At 38.4% G+C, this 21,235-nt stretch overlaps 1 protein-coding gene across 3 annotated transcripts in view; it reads right to left on the reverse strand.

Moving 5' to 3' along the window:
* Window positions 1-21,235, reverse strand: part of Musk (muscle associated receptor tyrosine kinase) — a 109,427-nt gene that overhangs the window by 72,241 nt on the left and 15,951 nt on the right. For all 3 annotated transcript variants that reach the window (XM_047524976.1, XM_047524975.1, XM_047524973.1), the window contains exons 3-5: window positions 20,704-20,855; window positions 15,517-15,644; window positions 14,034-14,175 (exon numbers count right to left, since the gene is read on the reverse strand). In XM_047524976.1, coding sequence (XP_047380932.1) covers window positions 14,034-14,175; window positions 15,517-15,644; window positions 20,704-20,855 — 422 coding nt within the window. The remainder of the gene's footprint in view (window positions 1-14,033; window positions 14,176-15,516; window positions 15,645-20,703; window positions 20,856-21,235) is intronic.

The following is a 21,235-nucleotide window of genomic DNA, read 5'->3' on the forward strand; positions in this document are numbered from 1 at the left end:
CCCATTGAGTACTTTTTTCCTGGATGTTCAATGCATATGCTTAACTCCATTCTTAAACTGATTTATCTAAGAGGAATCACTTTTAAAAAGAGAAATTCATCCTTTAGCCATGTTACCAAAACATGAACACTAATCTACGTGGTTTGATTGGATGTGTTCTTAAACAGACTATCATATCCAGCACTGTATTTTTAATGAATTCCTGAACTGGAGATGCCTGTTAGTAGACAAGCGCTATAAAGAACAAATTGAGTCATTTAAATGCTTTTTATCTTTTACTTTAAAAAATGGGTCCAGGGATGGTGGAAAAGTAATACTGAGGATCTGTGGTCCTTTTGTTTCTGAACAGATTCTACTTTTGTTTTCCATCATTAATAGAAAATCTGGCAGTAATAATGTCAGACCTAAACAAATACCTCGTTTCCCTTCCCTGACTCTTGGTAGCTAAAGCAAGGACACTGGATCCTGGGTGCTGCCACTGTTTACATTTCTGTCCCCTTTGAAGCCCAGCAATGCGTGAGGCTGTTTACCCTCTGCGGCTCCATCTCTGAAGGAATCTGAAGGAATCTGAAGGCAAGCTCCTTCAAAAACATACACATCATCCTCATTCAATGACTCTTTCCCCGTCCTCAAAGGCAGGGCTGCCTGCCTCCATGATATCATGATTCTCTAAAGTGGCTTAGGGTGGGAACATTTCTGTGGGCTTTGAGAGAAAAACATTTTTCTAACTTGTAAATAGGGGTGGTGACTAATGAGTGTCAGCAAGAAGTGTTTACCAAGTAAATCAGACAAGAGACTCATGAAGTTCACTGGCTTTTATTTCAATCTTATGTGCAGAGAGTGCAGCTATTGAGAATATTCTAGTTCAACTGGTTCTGGAGATATATTGAGAGTTTAACCATCAGTTAATAAAAAGTTGGACTTTGCTGATTCACTTTATTCATTCGTTAAAAAAAAATTCATCTCCTAATTGTGATGGATGAGAAGCCAGATGGCCTAAATACTAGGACAGAAGTCTTCCTTAGTTTCCCTTTTAAAAACAATTTTATTCTGAAATAATTTCAGATTTACAAAAAAGTTGTGAAGATAGTATAGATGGTTTTATGTACATTTACCCAGTTTCCTTATCTTACACAACAACGATACACTTGTTAAAATCATAGCTGACTTTCAAATGGCATTTACCCCATTTTGACAGTCATCAAATAAGTTGAATTTTATAAAGAGTTTTTTTAATAGTCAGCTAAAAATTTTAGCTGGAAAAAGAAATAGGAGCCATAATCTCCTTCATCTGAAATCCCACAATAGTGTCCTGGTTTCCTAAATTGACTTGGATTGGGATCATTGCTGTGGCCATAGAATTCTGAATGCCAAACAGGGCCACATGTCCCAAGCTGTAGGTTCCCATGCTGAGGCAATGGCAGCCATCTACCCATCTAAAAATCATGTCCAAGAGAGGATTTGAATTATGTTCAAAGAGAATCTCAGTGTAAGCCTGTGAGTCAAACAGGTCACTGTGGCTTGTATAGGACCACTAATAGAGACTGTCCCAAATTCTCTAGTATTCTCTAGTCCTTCTCTTACTCCCTGGTTATGAGTCAGTGTCCAGCTGTGCATATAGGATAAATTTGTATTTTCCCTCTTTTCTTTTTCCTCTCTCATTGGGAGATGATCTACTCCAGGACTTCCTCTTCATCAGTCAAAGCTCTGTTGGGCCCTGCCTCTCTCAAGCTTTCCCAGCCTCTCACTGTCTCCCCTTTCTATGTGCATACCCGACACAATCCTCTATCACTGCAAATAGATTGCACTTTAATTATTGTAACTACTTACTTGCCCGTCCATCTTCTTCACTAAATTTGAAAACTTTTTAAGAACTATGTTACTGTAGTTTGGATCTCAAATGTGCCCCAAATGCCCATTTTCCAAAGACTTGTTTGCCAGCCTGTGACAATCTTGGGAGGTGGTGGAACCTTTTAAAGGTGTTGCCTGCTAGGAGGAAATTAGATCACTGGGGACATGCCCTTGAACAGGCTCTTGGGACCCTAGGCCCTTCCTGGGTTTCTCTGTGTCTCTCAGCCACCATGAGGTAAATAGTCCCCCTCTTCCACATGCTTCCTCCATTATGTAATGTATTGCCCAAGGCAAGACACCAAGTGACCATGGGCTGACAGCTCTGAAACCATGAACCAAAATAAACCTTTTCTTCTTTTAAGTTCAATATCTCAGGTATTTTGTCATAGTAATGGAAAACTAATACATATCTTATTTTTCTCTACGTCTTTAGGAGTTACCTCATTACAAGGAATAGAGTAGACATTCAACAAACAAATAAATTTGAAACTATCCTAACATTTATATCTTGCTATATGCCAAGAAGCTAACTTTCTACTTAGATCTTTAAGATTCCTCTGGAATAAAGGAATTCCAAGTAGAAATCATCAAGTCAAGGTTTCTCAAAGTATGGTTCATGGATTACCTACATGATGGATGATTTGGGGTGTTATTAAAAAGCACTAATACAGACCTACTAAATCTGAATCTCTGGAAAACTCACCCTGAAGCTATGTCTTTTAAGAGGATCTAAAATTTCTTCTAGTATGCACTGATGTTTAAAAACCACTTGAGAGAAGAATTCCATTAATCCAACAAATCAGTTATTTCTATCTCTTCCTATAGAGGTTCTGAAGTGAGTATAATCAATGACATGACCATGAAAAAACAACATATTAACATAAGAGAGAAGGCAGCTTCAGCCTGTTTAGTGGAAACAGATACTATGACTAAGTTTCAAACTGGATTCTGAGACACACGCCAGATAAGGTGAAATATAAAGTAAGGAAGATAGGAGAATGCCAGTTTCTCATAAAAGAACATTTACTCTTACCAGGCACTAAATTTTTAAAGTGATTTCCCACTTGGAATTTACTTGGAAACAATAAGTGAGAGAATGATCAATATTTCCAACAAGATGTTTGGCAAAAATCTATTTCTGTGGTGAATAAAATATAAGGTTCAGGATACACACTGAAGTTGCTTCCACTTTCATCCTGTTGTGTCTTTTATTTATCCATTGATCTTTTGGGATGGGTTGTCCCTGAATAGCCTCCAACCAGTTTACTCTGAAAGACCATCTTCACACAGATCCTCAGCTAAGCCTCCCACATCTCTCATCAAGTGGGGCCAAACCAAAGTTATAATCTCTGACAAGTACCAAGAATGCAGGTACAAAGCATTGCTGATTGAGGGTAGATTTATGTTCTTTGGAAATCAGATGAGCAGTTGGTAATGTTGACATTCTATTGATGAAATTTGAGAAGCTTAACCAGCAGAAGTCTCTGGGTAGAAGTCATCCAGCTTTAGAACAATGCAAACAACGGACAATAATACTGACAACAGCCATTTGTCAAAGAGAAACTGTGTAGACACTGTGTCTGCTATCCCAGGCCATTTAAAGAACTCAAGGCACTAAGTACCATTGCCTCCATCTCCTGAATGAGGAAATAGATTTGCAGAGGTAAGTAAACTCTCCAACCTCATGTAACTGGTAAGTGGCACAGTCTGGATTGACACCCAGGTCTCACCCATCTCTGAAGAGTATTGATCTACCCAACATTATATTACAAAAGGAAAAACTCAAAATGGGTCCTGGAAGATGCCTAGGAATCAAGACATCCAAGTTCCTTTGCTGACTTGGGCAAAGTAATGATTTTTCTGGTCTCAAGTTTCCTTATTTGCAAAATAAGAAATTGAACTACATGATTTTGAAGATCTGTCCTAGACTTAAGCCTTATGGTTACTCTTCTGAGAGAGAGTTAATACAAATGAATTCCATTTTAGATCAAAATTCAGATTTTGTCATTGAACTTGATTGCTTCTACCTCAAAGGTAAAGACGATACATGCAGAAAGAGCTATAACTGTCTTCACAAGTGCTTACATCATGGTTTCTGTGACACAGAAAGTAGATTAGCCCTAGAAATAACAATGAGTGATGTCTGTGTGAAAATCACTCTTGCGAGAGCTATCAATATATTATCTAAATTTATCTAACTATAATGTATGAGGTAGATAGTATTACTAGCCTTGCTTTATAAGTGGGGAAACTGAGCACAGAGAGATTAAGTAACCTGCTGGAAGTTACCCCAGCCGCAAGCAGTAGAGTCAGGATTTCAACTCAAGCTGTTTGTTCTAGACTCCAGAGCCCATGAAGTTCTCTTGAGAATCTAGAACCTGGGTTGTTCATCAACACATTAAGTTTTCTTCAAAACTCATGACTGTGTAGATTATCATTCACGGAAATAAATATACTAATTAAAATCTCAAAGTTAAGTATTGATAACTAAAGGAAGCAATTGAATGTAAAATTATTTGAATTCCATATTGCTATTGAATGCTAGTTATTTTTCCACGATACCTTAGCATGAATCCAAATACATGAATTTTAAGTTTACATTCTTAAATCAAGCCCAGTGAGGAAGGTATGACTTTTTCTGTGTCACACAGTGCCTGGAATACAGTTCAATACACCTTCTTTGGATGAATTAGTTCATTAAAGAGAAAGAAATTTTCCCTTTCTGTGGATGGACTTTAGAACCTGTGTATCTCATTGTAATACGTGAAAAATAAAATTAAAACTTACTCCAATTAGAGTACTCCTGCTTCAGGTTATACTAACTTTTCATTTCAAGTGATATCATACCAACATTCTACCAAACAATTTAAATATTTTTAAGCATATTGTTTTCAACATTGCAATTTAAGAGGGCCTAGTTGTTCTTTGACTTGAAGCATTATCTGGCATGCTATAATTATTATTTTTCCCCTGAAGAACTACTCTTGTTTTTTTTTGTTTGTTTGTTTTTTGGTACTGGGGATTGAACCCAGGGGCACTCAACCACTGAGCCTCATCCCCAGCCCTTTTTGTATTTTATTTAGAGACAGGGGCCTCGCTGAGTTGCTTGGGCCTCGCTGAGTTGCTTGGGCCTCGCTGAGTTGCCTGGGCCTTGCTGAGTTGCTTAGGCCCTCACTAAATTGCTGAGGCTGTCTTTGAACTCTCGGTCCTCCTATTTCAGCCTCCCAAGCTGTTGGGATTATAGGCATGCGCCACTGCGCACAGCCTATGACAACTCCTCAGAGAAAGAACCACTTTAACCTTTTCCCCTAAGTGTCCCACAAAACATTTTAGATGAAATCACAAATAATTTCCCCTAAAGTCAAAATCAATGGGTCAAACTCTTCTTTCACAGCATGCACCCTATTAAATCATGCAGATTTAATTTACCCAATGATGGCCCCCAGGGACATCAAAGGCTTACAACTTTTTTTTTTTTTTTTTTTTTTGGTTTGGTTTGGTTTTAAAATACACAATGTATTCATGACAGCAAATCAAACCTGTTAGTGGCATCAAACAGGTAGGATTGATGCCGGGAACAGGACCACTGCAAATTTGTGAAAACTGCAATCATCGAAAGCACAGCACACGTTGGGGTTTTAAATACCTCTCTCTGTGGCATTTGTCATATTAAGAGCTGCAGCATAAACAAAGGAAAAAGCAAATCAAATGTGGTGTAAACATTACAAGATCGCTTCCACTTTTGTAGGTGCAACAGGAAAAATGTGATCTCTAGGACAGAAATGCAAATTAAAACCACCCTAAGATTTCATCTAACTCCAATTAGAATGGCTATTATCAAGAACACAAGCAATAATAAGTGTTGGCGTGGATGTGGGGAAAAAGGCACACTCATCCATTGCTGGTGGGGTTGCAAATTGGTGCAGCCACTCTGGAAAGCAATTTGGAGATTCCTCAAAAAACTTGGAATGGACCCACCATTTGACCCAGTTATCCCACTCCTCAGTTTATACCCCAATGACTTAAAATCAGCATACTACAGTAATGCAGCCACATCAATGTTTATAGCTGCTTAATTCACAATTTGTGGAACCAACCAAGATGCCCTTCAATTGATGAATGGATAAAGAAACAATGGAATATAACTCAGCCATCAACAAGAATAAAATTATGGTGTTTGCTGGTAAATGGATGGAGTTGGAGAATATCATGCTAAGTAAAATAGGCCAAGCCCAAAAAACCAAAGACTGAATATTTTTTCTGATAAGTGGATGACAATACATAACAAGGTGGGGTAGTGGGGTAGGGGCAGAGAGAAGAATGAAGGAACTTTGGATGGTATAGAGAAAAATGGGGCAGAGGGGGTGAGAGAAGGAAAGATAGTAGAATGAGACAGACAATAGTACCTATATATGTATATGTATAATTACATGAATGGTGTGAAACTATATTGTGTGCAACCATAGAAATGAAAAATTGTACCCCATTTGTGTACAATGAAAATGAAGTCTGTAAAAATAAAAAAATTAAATAAAAATAAAAAACAAAGGCAGCCAGAAGGCTAACATTTTGAAAATGGCACTGATCTCTTATATCTATTGACCTCTGCTTCTGGGAGAAGATAGATGATTGATTGATAGATAGATAGATAGATAGATAGATAGATAAAAAATAGGACAGATAGGCAGATATGAATTTTGGGGGGTCTTTTGGAATTACACTTACATGCTGCATATATATTTGCAAAAGTTAAAAAAAAAATCCAAAGAAATTGTTTCTGATGAGATTAGGTCAGCCCTAAGGTACAGGGTAAAGACCTTCACACTGGAAAGAAACCACATGGATGGCACTCAGGTGCCCTGTTGAGTGACAGCAACTGGTGCACTGAGGCCACTTACATTGTTCCTGGGGTTTGCCTTCCCCCCTCCTCAAAGCGCCTCACCCAGGTGTGGAGACAGGATGCTGCTTTTCAAAGCCCAGTGGAGATGGGGCATCCTGCAGACATTAGGGAACCTGCAACGGCTCTACCTAGAAGGACTGTTCTCATTGCTGTCCTGCCTTCAGATCCTCCCTGAGCAGTATTGATGCCAAGCCACATGTCCCTACTGGTTACACTGCTGCAGTCCTTTCTTGGCTCCAGCTTCCCAGTCTTGGTCTTAATGGATTAAAACTCTCAGGGCAAACAAGGTAATAATGGAAAATGCAATTAGCAGGGAGCTGGTTACACTCCAAATCCACTTATTTCAATTTGGGTCTCGAGCACTCTCTACTCCATCAGTTTTTATACACAAAACAGGATTTATCTGAGTGTGATATTCATAGAATGTAGTCAGCTCCATGTTCAGATAAGTTGGGTCATCATAGTTAAGCCAAAGAACACAAGGAAAGAAAAAGAATTATATTATTTGTACATTGTCAATGGGTCTTTTCCATTAATTGAAAAAACAAAGACCCATCTGGATATAAAAACAAGAGTTAGGTTATTTTAATTTCTATGGTATTACTAGTCTTTAAACATATATTTTTAAAAGGAGAATATGCTGCTGGTCAAGCAAGGGAACATAAAGTCAATATGGCACTTGAGAGTTATCCAAAGTGACCACAATGACAACCTCTCCTTGAAAGGCCAGCCCTACTGTTCAAGTGAGCATATGTCATTGTCATCTCCACTGGCCACTGAGTTTATTACTTCCTGGCCTTTCAGGGTGCTCCGGAGAAAACTGTTCCAGATGTATAAAGAAAATGCTGTGGTTCATTCTTCGGATACACCCCCCACCCCAAAGTAAATTGTGGAGCAGAGTAGAGAAACAAGCAAGACTGACCCTTGGGAGAAAATTTCTTCCATGAGGCTCTGGAAAGTCACTCAGACTGTTTTCAACCTAACAAAGGTATTATGTAGTTGATATAATTTTCTGAGGGAGAAAAGGCTACACGGAATCATTCTACTGAAAGTCTACATGGAATCATTCTACACCAATGACCATAAGCAGAAATGACATTTCCAGTCAAAAATAAGAAGGCCTTGTGAGGCAATATGGCGGATTCATTAGTTTTATCATTGTATATTTATTCCCGTATTTGGAGACAGCTGAGAAATTATCTCAGATAGAAGGTAAAAGCCACAAAACAGGTATAATGGCCTTTAGCAGCTGTGAGACAAGTCTCAATTTCAGAGGCATTAAAATGTAAATCAAAGAAATGAAAAAATCAGCCAATGGTGACTGTAAGAAGCCAATGATTCTATGTTGCAACCCAGGTATGGTAAAATAAGAAAAAAAAATTGTCAACTTAGAATATGTGAAATATATTATCTAGATTTCTCTGGTGATATCAGACAAAAAGATGTCCCCTGGTTCCATCCTGCCATGAAACCTATTCTAATGCCCGTTGTCCCAGAGGTCCCTGAGACCTTTCCACAAGAACCGCCTCCACAGCTATGAGACTGAAAACCTTTTCTGCATCCCACGTGACTGTAGAGTGTGGGAAACAATAGAAACTTCCCTGCCAATCACTGTATCTATGGAGGTCTCACCTGACAGTGCTTCACTTCTCTGAGAACTTTTGTTTCTATTAATTTTCCCTTTCTGCTCTAAGTCAATAGCACCTAACAGAGTGTGGAAAATGTTCATAGAGAAATCAGAACCCAAACCAAATGTTCATGGTGGATCCTGCAAATCACTCTAAAATCATAAAGGCCAGATTTCTGCCCATAAGTAAGAAAAAAAGAGTCAAATTGATAGAAAATCCATTCATCAGTTCTCTGACTCCCCCATTCCCTTTCTCCATCTGGATGACTCCGTTCATTTCCTCCACAGGCCTCATTCTGACTGTCTCTATGCTTTGGTTCATTTCCTAAGGAAATAGTGTGTTCCACATTCTCTTCATCAGACCTCCACCCCGGTATTCTTCAGCTGACAGCCAAGTGCCATGAATACCTAATCAGCATAGGGATCAATTGCCTTTGACAGGACTTTTCCCATCTCTGGGTTTGTCTTGGAGAGGAAGGGAGTGAAAGATCTGCAAAAATACCTTGTCACACCAATGAAAAGAAAGGTTTATGGAACTTTATCCAAATTGTACATATTGGGAAGAAATGCTTTTTGAAAGCATAAATAGGTATATTAGTTGTTCCTAATCATAAAGCTTCAAAAGCATAGAGCTATGTGAAAAGTAAAAATAAAAGTTAGCTCTCATGCAATCTATATGCAGAGAGAGTGACTGCTGAGTTTGATATACATGCACTCTACTCTCTACCATACATTGCACTTGTAACTTACTTTTCACTTATGAACACAGCATATTGCTAATGAATTAATATTTCTAAAGCACTTGGAAGAGTATCATGTACATGGTAAGCACTATACAAGTACTTATTAAATGAAGTAAATAAAACACAAACAATTATATAGTATTTTGTATGTGCCTATACTGACTAATAATTACAGAGACCCAAGATGTAAGTGCTGCTTTTATCTTTGTTTTTATAGAGAGGAAAACTATAGCTCAGAGGTAGGAAATAGATGCCCATTGCGTACGTGGTAGATATTTTTAGAAGATATTACCTACAGATTTATTTCATTCTTGTTCATGTCTGACTGGAATTTCATCACACAATCTCCTACTGATACAAAGTTAAACTCTTTTTGATTTATTACTGTGATAAACAGCTTTGTAATAAATAGTCTTGCATATATAATTGTGAAAAATTTTTCTTTAGACAAGTTAACAGAAATTAAACTGGGACAAATCTGTGTGCATTTTAAAGTTTGGTTTAAGTCTTATCCATTTCTGCTTTTGGAGATTTACATTTTTATTCATGTGAGTAATATGGCTAACCCAGCATTTCTAGGTGTTTGCAGAAACTATAGTGTTTAATCTTGGTATATTTGATATTTGGATATTAAATGCTAGGCTTAGTTGGTACATAAAGATTCCATGATTTATCTCTTCAATCTCTTCTGCAATATTTTCCTGCCTGGCAAAACTCCCACATTTATGTCCTGCACTTAAATTTAACTTTCTACTCTCTCTGAACTTCACCTGTGGAGCTGAGCGATGGTGGGTGGGAGACCCATCAATGTGCAGATTGATACCACTCCATAGGCTCCACCCTGCCCCGTTCTCCACTGAAACCTTCACGCAGCTCGGCAGTTCTGATTTCCCTTGTGAGTCATCCCTCCCTTCCGGCAGCTATTTTAAAACCTTTCCACCCTCCTTACCCCCACCCGGGCCCCCTTACAAAAGCATTTTCGGAGGATAACCTTACTTTCTACCTCCTCAAGGAAATGAAGACCAGGAGACCAGAGTTTTCTCAAATTCCATTCACCCAATTTATGATCTGATTCATACTGGAAAATACTCCCCTTTCCTTTCTTTCTATTACAGGGAAGAACATTCTCTTCCTTTCCAAGAAAAGTAACCATATAATTTATCGTGGAAGCCTAGACAGTTTTGAAAGTGAAAGGAGGACTCTATTAATAATTATTCCAGAACAACAGGTGTAACCAGAACTGTCCTGGGAAAACCAGGACATGTGGTCACCCTCTGTGCAAAGTCGATCATCCCACCAGGTCCCTGAAGACACCCTGTGCAGTCTCGACTACACATTACCTTCTCACTGTGTGTTCAAATCTCCCTTCTCGTTCACATTCTAATACTGTTGATATTTTTAAAACAATTGCTCCCTTTTTAAACTCCTTTCCTTTCTCTGCTAAATGTGTCAAAGCTTCTCTCTGTCTCTTTCTCTCCTCTCTCCCTCTTTCTCTGCTCATAGTCTTTCCTTCGTTCTCTCTTTCTCTCTCTCTTCTCTCTCACATTCTCTCCTTCATTTATGGTATTCTAGCATCTTCCCTCTCTTCCATTCTGATATAACGCTTGACAGCGTCACACAGGCCTGTGCTGTTCATCAGCAGGAGAGACAGCATTCAGTGTGACTCAGTTTCTTAGGCTCTACTCTCTGTGTGGCCTTGTGTAGGTTAGCCATCCTTTCTTCTTTCCTGTTTTCCTAATATTACGCAATACAGGACCTTCCCCACAGGCTGTTAGCAATGATTAAATGTAATAGTCCTTGTAAAGCTTTTAGCATCTACGGTACATTTAAAAATGCTAGCCATCTCCCTGCTTATCCTTGCAGAAAGACTCTGTATGTTACAGTTGGAATCTTCTTGAGATAAGACGGAAGGGTAGAATACCTTTACATTGCCCTCCCAGAGATCCGGGAGTCATTTGGAAAGGGAGCTTTACTTCCCCTGGAGTAGGTGCCTCTTTCCTGTTTGTTATGACACACCGGGTACAGTGTGTTAGCATGCCTGGCATGTTTGTCCTTGTTAGGAGCTCTCAGTGGCAAAGCCCTGTCTTTTCCTGCTATGCCCATCGGCACTAAGTGTAGCACAGCATCAGATGGCATTGTGAAACTCTGATTCAAAGCAGCCACCACAAGGCTATTTGCAGAGTTACTATGTGACACATGCATATGTTCATCTGCCCTGACTGATTAATGCCCAGCCTCACCTTTGACCCTCACCCCTGCCAAGCACTTTTGGGTCCTTCCAGTCATTTCTCTACTGCTTTTTCTCCAGTTGTGAGCTTGCCCTTCCTCTAAATAGGTCATGTGTGCATTCTATCTTGAAGGACTGCCAACTGTTTCCTCAAGTGGAAGTCAACCTTTCGGAACTTCCAGAGTCCAAAGGGAATTGCTGCAATCTTTATGTTTTGAAAGTAATTATAATTAGAGTAGATGTGATTTATTAAATCCTTACTAGGTTCCAGAAACTATACTGAGATGTCACATATTTGGCTATTTTAATAGGTAGAAATAGATGTGTGAGCTAAAATGATTATCTTACCTGCTCTTAGAGGAACTTCTAATACATGAGCTCCCAGTATTAGCAAGTTTTTTATTTGTTTGTTTTTGGTACTGGGAATGGAACCAGGGTTGTTTGTTGCTTACTACTGAGCTGCAGCCCCAGTCTTATTTATTTATTTATTTATTTATTTATTTATTTAGAGACCAGATCTCACTAGGTTCCAGTCACTGACCTCAAACTTGAGATCCTCCTGCCTCAGCCTCTAGAGTCACCAGGATCACAGGTGCAAGCCACCATGCCCAGCAGTACTGCCAAGTTTTAATAAAATCTCTAGCATATATTAACTGTTAAAGCAATGAACATTATCATTGAAATGTTAGGAAGAAAGAAGGCAGTGTTTAGTTTTACTGATAGGCATAATTCAAAAAGTGTCAAAGCAAGACCTGTTGGATTCCAACCAATTGAGATAGGTGATGATTTTCTCTAGTCCAATGTTAAAACAGTTTTTTTAAAAATACCTATGAAGATAGTGATCTAAATAATTAGCATTGTTTTTAGAGTACAGGGGCTTATATTTGATTTCTTGATGAGGAAAACTCTTCGTAGAATTTCATGTCAATAAATAGCATTCATTCTGAAGTATTCCATAAGTTCAAGGAAAAACTGAATCCAGGTACATATTCAATGTGTCTGAATGTGTTCATATTCTTATTTAGCTTTCACTGAAATAATCACATCAATTGTTGCATACTAATCTTCTATAATTCATAAGATCTTAAAGTCACTACGCTGAAAATGTATCTTTTTATGTTCCAAAAGCCTCTAGTATGAATCAACTTCATTCTTTCCTACAATGAGTTAATGGAAACTTTATGAACTATCAGGGCAATGACATACTAAAATGCTGCCTCAATTAGAGGCGAATGTGGGAAATGAGGTCATTAAAGTTGTTAGAGGAAGGGCACAAATCCACTCAGGAAATAAAACCGACTTTAAAAAGAGCCAGGAGAAACTGCATGAGTGAGAGGAAGAAGATGCCAGAAAGGATGGATTTTGGCCAAAGGAAAGTCAGATGGAATCAAAGAAGAACCTTCGCAGCTTTTTCTGTCAAACGATAACTTGAGCCAACTTGTGATAATCCAACATTTTATCAGTTTAAGAGAAAAACAAAAAAACGGTGGGAATTTCTATAGCCAACACTTACCAAGTGCACACAAAGGACCAGACTCTGCTAAACACTGCCAATACTTGATTTCTTTCTTTTTTCTAATTTTCTTTTAGTTATTGGTGGACCTTATTTTATTCATTTATTTCTATGTGGTGCTGAGGATCGAACTCAGTGCCTCACACATGTGAGGCAAGTGCTCTGCCACTGATCCACATTGATTTCATTAAAAACAACAAACCCAGAGTCAGAGATATTGAATCTGTGGCTTGGGACAGGAAGGGTTCAGTACTCAGTTTATTCACCTAGTACAGGTGTGCTGGTGATTTCCTACTTTTAAGCAAAATGTGATCCAATTTTATAGGTCAAGAAGCCAACAGACAAGCAAATAGAACACTAAGGTCTATTTGGATTCTGATTTCTCAGTGAAGCCTTTTCACACTGAGTTATTGAATTAATTAATTAAAAATATTTTGACAACATATCACTTATGTTGACAACATAGTCCATAATCCACAGAACTAGGATCTTTTTGGTTATCTGTTTTTGAGTCATATTTTATTTTTGTCATCCCTTTGTGACAGAATACAATCTGAAAAAAATTACTATTTTCCTGGTTATATCTTTTCTAAAAAGGCATTCTATATGCTGAAAAAGTTAAAATTATTGTCTTCAGACTTATCAATGAGGGAGAATTTTCCAAGCTAGGAATAAGTTTTAAAATGCTGTTGTTTTGGTATGATACTGAATTTAGTCAGTAGTAGCCAAAATTATCAGAGGTTGAGGGTAATAGATGGAACATGGTTTTATTTTATTTTTTGTACTAGGAATTGAAACCAGGGGCCCTTTGCGACTAAGCTACATCCCCACATCTTTTTATTTCTTATTTTGAGACAGGGTCTCACTAAGCTGTTTAGGACCTCACTAAGTTGCTGAGGCTGACTTTGAACTTGTGATCCTCCTGTCTCAGCCTCCCACGTTGCTGGGATTATAGGCATATGCTACTGTGCCTGTCAGAACACAGCTTTTTATGTTAGTGAAAATTTCCTTTAACTTTCTGTTCTTACAGTATTGACCTCTGATCAATACCTGGAGGAGTATAGAAAAATGAACTACCTAAATCTCTTCTCTCTCAAGCCCTAGGACAGCCTTCCCAGGAAAACGTAAGACCCCCTGACGACACTGTGAAGGGACAGCTTGCAGCTTCTTACCCTCAACTTCCAGCTTCACCAGTTTGGAATATGCGGTCCCGAGGCTGTTTTTTGCCACACATCGATACTGTCCTGCGTCTTCCTTCTGCACATTATGAATCCTTAAACTCCCAGATTCAAGAACTGCCACACGCGAGTTTTCCTGCCAGAGACAGGAACATAAGTTGGAGAACATTCATGACCAAGGAAACATTTGCTTGTCTCATCAAGTCATCATCGTCACTATTAGCCTTTATAGGACATTTATTACGTAGAGCACATGATATTAAATGAGGTAGTGCAAGATGACCTCAATTAACTATCACAAGGATCCCATGAAGTACTGTTTTTGTTTTCTATCATCTCATGATGATACGAGGGCTCTCTTGACTTCCTAAAAGTCATAACCCTGGCTGTTTGATTAAAAACATTGCTTTTACGGGCTGGGGGCACGACTCAGTGGTGGAGCATGTGCTTAGCATGTGCAGTCCCTGGGTTTAATCTGCAGCACCAAAAAAATAAAAGTGTTGCCTTTAACTTTTATATTTACTATACACCCTACGATAGCCTAAGGAGACTATGTGTCCTTTGAAAAATTGGAGACTTCCACAAATAATATGAAAATTACTCTTCAGAGCTGAAATATCATATTTGTCTTATCATTTGGGGCCTGAATTCAGTAACATAGATACAGCCCATCTTGTTTTTCAGTGTAGGAAATGCAGCAAGATTTATAATGCATGGAAAGTCAGGGGATTACACAGATATCATTAAAATTTGGCATTATTTGTTTTACTTTCATCAAACAAAGCTTCAGTTTTATAGTTTATTTATTTATGTGACATACATGGGCCCCTGTGTATTTCCCATGGAATGTGCTAGGCATGGAAAGAGGCAAACAGTCTATGATCTCACTCATAGGTGCTTTGAAGGTGGAAAGGGACCTTCAGGTGCAGTATATTAGTGAATGCGGGGCTAAGATGCAAAAGCAGCACAAACAAGCATATAAATAATGGATTTTTAATTGACCAGTCTTCCTGGCTGAGGAGGTATGTGTCAAAGTGCTTATTTATTGATCTTGAGTCTTCTTGCTCCATTTTCTCTCCAGAGTGCTCAATTCTTTTCTTCCAAACATCCCTTCTCTCCCTCCTCTCAGAAACTGTCAATTCTCAAGCTTGGGTTTTAGTTTCGCTTTTTGATTTGTCCTCTCTCAGTGATTCAATGTCAAAAAAAATAAATGATTCAACCAACCGACCAAGACAACTGTAGATTTGCTTTGGTTTTGCCTCCTTTCCATCCCTAACATTACTGGTTTCCATCTCTTTTTTCCCAAGCCAGTTCTGACTGGAATGCCCTACAGTTTGCGTAAGTAGGAAGAGACATATTTAAGTTTGGTTAAAATGTATATGGAAACATTTTTATACTAGGAGTCTGTAAGCACGTCACTGGGCATTCAAGGGATTGTCGTATTTTAAAATGTTTTATGTACACAATAGTCACTTACCCTGAGAGCACTGTCCCCCTTGATCCAGGACACAGATGGCTTGGGATTGCCCATTGTAGTACATGGTAGAACTGCTTTTAATCCCTCTATTATTTTTACATTTATGGGAGGACGAGTTATTTTGGGTTCTATAGGGAAATAAAAGTTAAAAATTAAAAAGGCAATATAACTGTATTGAACTTAGAGTTTTAACTTTTCATTTAATTCTACATAGTCCTTTGAAGAATTATCTTAAGCATACTGCATTGCAAAATTCCTCAAATGCTAAGACAACTTAGTGAATATCAAAAAGAAATCAGTTTGAAAAGTTTGGGTTACACTCCCAGGTATTTTCCCCAAAGATCTAAAATCAGCAGACTACAGGACCACAGCCACGTCAGTGTTTATAGCAGCACGATTCACAATAGCTAAATTAGGGAATCAAACCTGATCCCCATCAATAGATGAATAGATTTAGAAATTGTGGTATATATATACAATGGAGTTCTACTCAGTCTTAAAAAGAATAAAATTATGCATTTGCAGGTAAATGGATGGAAAAGGAGAATATCATGTTAAGTGAAATAAGCCAAACTCAGAAAGCAAAGGTTGAATGTTTTTTTTTTTTGTACCGGGGATTGAACCCAGGGGAACTTAACCATTGAACCACATCCCCAGACCATTTTTATATTTTATTTAGAGGTACGGCCTCACTAAGTTGCTGAGGCTGGCTTTGAACTCACAATCGTCCTGCCTCAGCCTCCCAAGCCACTGGGATTACAGGTGTGCACCACCACACTTGACTTGAATATTTTCTTTCATATGTGAAAACTAGAGTAAAATAGAGGAAAAAAGGAGGAAAGGATAAGACTACATAAATAACCAATCAAGGGTAAATTAACACATGAGGGAAAGGAGAGTAAAGGAAGGAGGAAGGGGGCAGAAGAAAAGAGGAGGAAAAGGGGGGGATCATGAACTGAAATCAATTTCCATGCATGTATGACTTTTCAGGATGAACCCAACTACTAAGCACAACCATAAAGCTCTAATTAACAAAAAAAACTGGGTTGTTTCTGTTTCATTAAAACCTCTTTCGAAAAACACAAATTCATGAATATGTTAGGGGTCTGGAGTTTCTATAGTATCCCTGACTTTAAAAGATAGTAAAGAGTTGAATAACATAAGCTGTCATTATAACAATCCAGCATTAGCTGGAATAGGTTGGGGTCAGGGGGCCTTTGTGGACTCAAGAAGCAGCTCTTTCAAAACAATATGAAAGGGGCTGGGGATATAGCTCAGTTGGTAGGTTGCTTGCACAAGCCCTCTCAAGCACAAGGCCCTGGGTTCAAATCCCCAGCACTGCAAAAAAAAAAAAAAAAAAAAAAAAAAAAAAAAGAAAGCATTCCAAAAAATTAATAGTAGAGATGACCATACTTTTATGTACCCACATGAATGGGTGAATTCTCCTGAGGAGAGGGTAAAAAAGGAAGAAAAGATAAAAGAAGAGGACTTAGTTTAGGACCAAGATCAAGAAGTCAGTGCTAGAGAAATAATTGGAAGCATTCAAGAAAAAAGTAGTACCACAAAGTAGTGAAATACTTAAATGTGCCTCCTCCCCAGAGTCAAGTCTTCATTATTTAGCAAATGAGACTATCCCACTTCTTCACCTGATTTTTTTTTTTTCTCTACAAGCTAAAAAATGTCTGGGCACATCCCCACCTACTTCCTCCTGGTGATTACTGAATCAGCTCATCCACAAAACCCATACCCCACCAGCCTCCTATTGTGATTAAGCTAGGACTCCATTATACTTACTCAAACAATAACCAATCAACACACACTGGAGAGAAACAGAAACATAGAAGAACCAAAATGAAATTAAAATTTATCCCGGAGGAAATAAAAATAAAGCAAGGAAAAGAAGAAAATGTTCATTTTTAAACAAGGTAGGATGACATGCTACAGAAGTCTCAGTGGGTGTCACATGGTACAAGTAGAACTTACTATGAAAAAAGGACAATCAGAGGAAAAGTAATTTTTAGAAATTAAAAAAAATATGTTTTTTAAGATCAAAATACCAAATGGAAGTTTGAAATAATAGTATGGTCATATTGAAAGCCAAATTTATGATATGGAAGGAAAAGGTAAGAAATCTTCAAGAGGAAAGCTATAATTATAAAGAACACAAGTAACAATAAATGTTGGTGAGGATGTGGGAAGAAAGGTACACTCATACGTTGCTGGTGGGACTGCAAATGGGTGCAGCCATGATGGAAAGCAGTATGGAGATTCCTCAGAAAACTTGGAATGGAACCACCATTTGACTCAGTTACCCTACTCCTTGGCTTACACCCAAAGAAATTAAAATCAGCATACTACAGTGACACAGCCACATCAATGTTTACAGCAGCTCAACTCATAATAGCCAAGCAGTGGAAACAACCTAGGTGTCCTTCAACAGATAACTGGATAAAGAAAATGTGATATGTATACACAATGGAATATTATTCAACCATAAAGAAGAATGATATTATGGCATTTGCTAGTAAATGGAACCAGAGAACATCATGCTAAGTGAAATAAGCCAATCCCAAAAAAATCAAAGGCCGAATGTTCTCTCTGATTTATGGATGCTAACCCCAAACAAGGGAGATTGGGTAGGGAAATAATAGAAATCCAGTGGATCAGAAAAAGAGAAACCAAGGGAAGGGTGGGGGGAGGGGAATAGGAAGGACAGTAAAATTAATTGAACATAACTTTTTTAGCCTTGTATTTGAATACACGACCAGGCTAATTCTGCATCATGTACAACCCCAAGAGTGGGAGCCTAAATAGAGTAAGTTATGCTACATGTATGTATAATTGCCAAAATACATTCTACTGTCATGTATAACTAAAAAGAACAAATAAAAAAGAAAATATGAGGGAAATATTTGGAGTTATAAATAATTAGAAAAGGAGATCTGATATTTTTACAAGTTTGAGAATAAAAGAAAGAATAAAAAGAAAGAGAAACAACAGAAAAAATGTACCTCATTTTGAAAACCTTTGATCTTCATGAAGATCAAAAAGTACCTTCTAAAACTGAGTAGGAATAAGAAAATAAGCACCAAACATATTCTTTTCAATCTACAAAGTGTATGAACTCTAGAAATAAATAGGAAAAGCCTAGTGTTTTTAAAGAAAGATAAACAGCAGATTTACTGGTAAAGAACTAAGAAGACTTTTCATCTGCAACAGAGGATGTCATGTGAATGAGTAATTGCCTACTAAAAGCTGACTCCATGCCCCATAAAATCATCATTAAGAGTTAGCAATGCAAGGATTTGGAAAATCTTACAGGTTCATGCTCTGAAAAAAATACCAACTGATGTCCTCCAGCAAAACAACAAAAGGGAAGAAACTGTAATGAAAAGCAACACAGAAGCCTAATAAATAAAGGTCATAGGTTGATCCACCAGTTTGTATGGTAGCAGTATGCATTTGCATGATTTTCCTGTTAGCGTGGTGTCAGAGAAGATCAAGGTTGCACTATTACAGGAGGACAGTTTGCAAGCTTGGATGTTTCAGCACCAGGCAGGAGAACTAAGTATGGATAAAAATAAAATGCCAATGGAGGTCAACGTAAGGGAGAACAGAGGACTCGAGGACAAGAGAAGACAGAGAAGTTGGGGCAGCAGAACGTGCCAATGGATGGTGGAAATAAGGGAATGAAAAGAGACTTAGATACTCTTGTTATCTGAGAGGGAGAGAGAGTGGCACTTTGTGCCTTCCACTTGGAGGCAGGTCACGAGTGTAGGAAATGTCCCCTTAATCCCACAAAGCTGGACAAAGATATGTCCATGATCCGAGAGTAACATACTGAAGTTTGAGATTTTAAATGCAGACCATTTCCAGTTGGTCATGATTGGGTAGGCTGATAAAGAGTTAAGGCAAACATCACTGATTGGTGAAGGTCAAGGAATTGTGAAGATGAAGTGGCCAGTGGTCCTGTTTCCAGGACTGTTAGAATCCTTTCCGATGCTGGCAGGGGAGGGTGTCTAGAGTGGACCACAAGATGAATAGTCATAGAAGAGCCTGTTCAGATGACATAGGCCCTCCTGAGAGGGCAGATTTTATACAGGCTGTTAAGTGTGCTCACTAGCCCTGTGGACAGGAGGTAGGGAAAATGCAGCATCCTCTATTTAACCAGAAAGTGACTCGGAACAAACTCAAGTTTGAAATAAGGCAGAAGAGTAGAAATGTCCACAAAGGGTGAGATAAAAAAGGGTGTTTGGTTGTAAAGGAACTATGCTTCAACAGAGCAGGGAATAACGTGGGGGGCAGTTCCCAGGCAGGGTGGCGGGGGAAACGAAGATCTGCATAACCGGAGGAAAGGGGAGGGGAGGGGGAACTAAGAGCACAGCCTCAGGGTGCTGGTGGGTGGCAGGAGTGACAGGGGTGGAAAGCACCGATCCCCAGGCTGTCCTTGGAACCTGAACTTGTCTCACTGCCCAACCTCCAGGCCTGTTCACCGGCTGTTTCCAAAGGTACCAAGTCAACCTTAAAGCACAACTGCAGCATATTACTCCACTAAAAAGAGTTCTTTAATCGCTTTCATGGATATTCTGTAGTTTTCAGTGTATAATGCTTATACATATTTGTCTTGATGCGTACCTATTTATTTCATTTTGGTACCACAATAAATTACATCTTTTTAATGTCTATAATGTTTAGTGTAGAGATATGAAGGCATTTTGTATCTCACAAACTTACTATTTATAATTTCTAGAAGTTTTCCTGTAGATTATTCTGTATTTTGTATGTAAATAATCGTGTCATCAGAAAATATTCACTCTTGTCTTTCTCTCTTAATATCCTGTCAATCTTGTATTTTTTTTTTTCTTGTAGTATTTCATTGACTAGAAACTACAGTGTACTGTTTTATAGGAGTGCTGAGAGAGGACATCCTTACTTTGTCCCTGATCATCTGGAAATACATTCAGCCATTCATCATTTATTAAATTATTTGAGAGTGTTAAAAAGAAGACTGAGATTGTCAATGCATAAACATAGGCTATTTTTCCAATTTTTTAGCTCTTAATTATTTTAGCAATGTTTTGCAACCTTCAGAGTATAAGTTTTGCATTTTTTTTTTTTTTGTTAAATGTATTCTTAAATATTTTATTCTTGTTGATGAAAAACCCAGCGAGTGTCTGCCCCACTCACTCATCTTCACTTGCAGCGCTCCGCAGCTCTCGGCGGCGCCTCCCACGCCGTTGTTGGCCACGCAGCAGTAGATGCCGTCATCGCTGTCCTCCACGCTCAGGATGGTGAGCAGCTGCCCGTTCTCCCGGATGCTGTACCGCGTGTCAAAGAGCCTGCGGGTCACACAGGGAAATGGCAGATCAGTGCCCTCTCTGATTCTTTTGGCTTTGATGAACTAATTAAACGGGTGACTTATTGTGAATGTTGAAAAAAGGCCAAAGGAAATATGAGGGAGTTCTGAATAATAGAATGATTACTGTTGGCACAGTACATAAAAATAACATTATATTCTAATCTTTTCAGTAATGAAAGCATTAACAGGCTTTTAAAACGGTTGATGGCTGCTGCGAAGACCAAAGATAAAACTTTTTTTTTACTCAGGATAGTTTATCATAACAAGTCTTCTCCCATAATTACTGAGAAAAGATTGCTAGAAGATGAACTTACACATGTGTGGTGAACAGACTCAAATATTTACAGAAGGACTAAGGAA

This window comes from Sciurus carolinensis, chromosome 14 (genome assembly GCF_902686445.1).
Source record: "Sciurus carolinensis chromosome 14, mSciCar1.2, whole genome shotgun sequence".
In the NCBI taxonomy this organism is placed as follows: domain Eukaryota; kingdom Metazoa; phylum Chordata; class Mammalia; order Rodentia; family Sciuridae; genus Sciurus; species Sciurus carolinensis.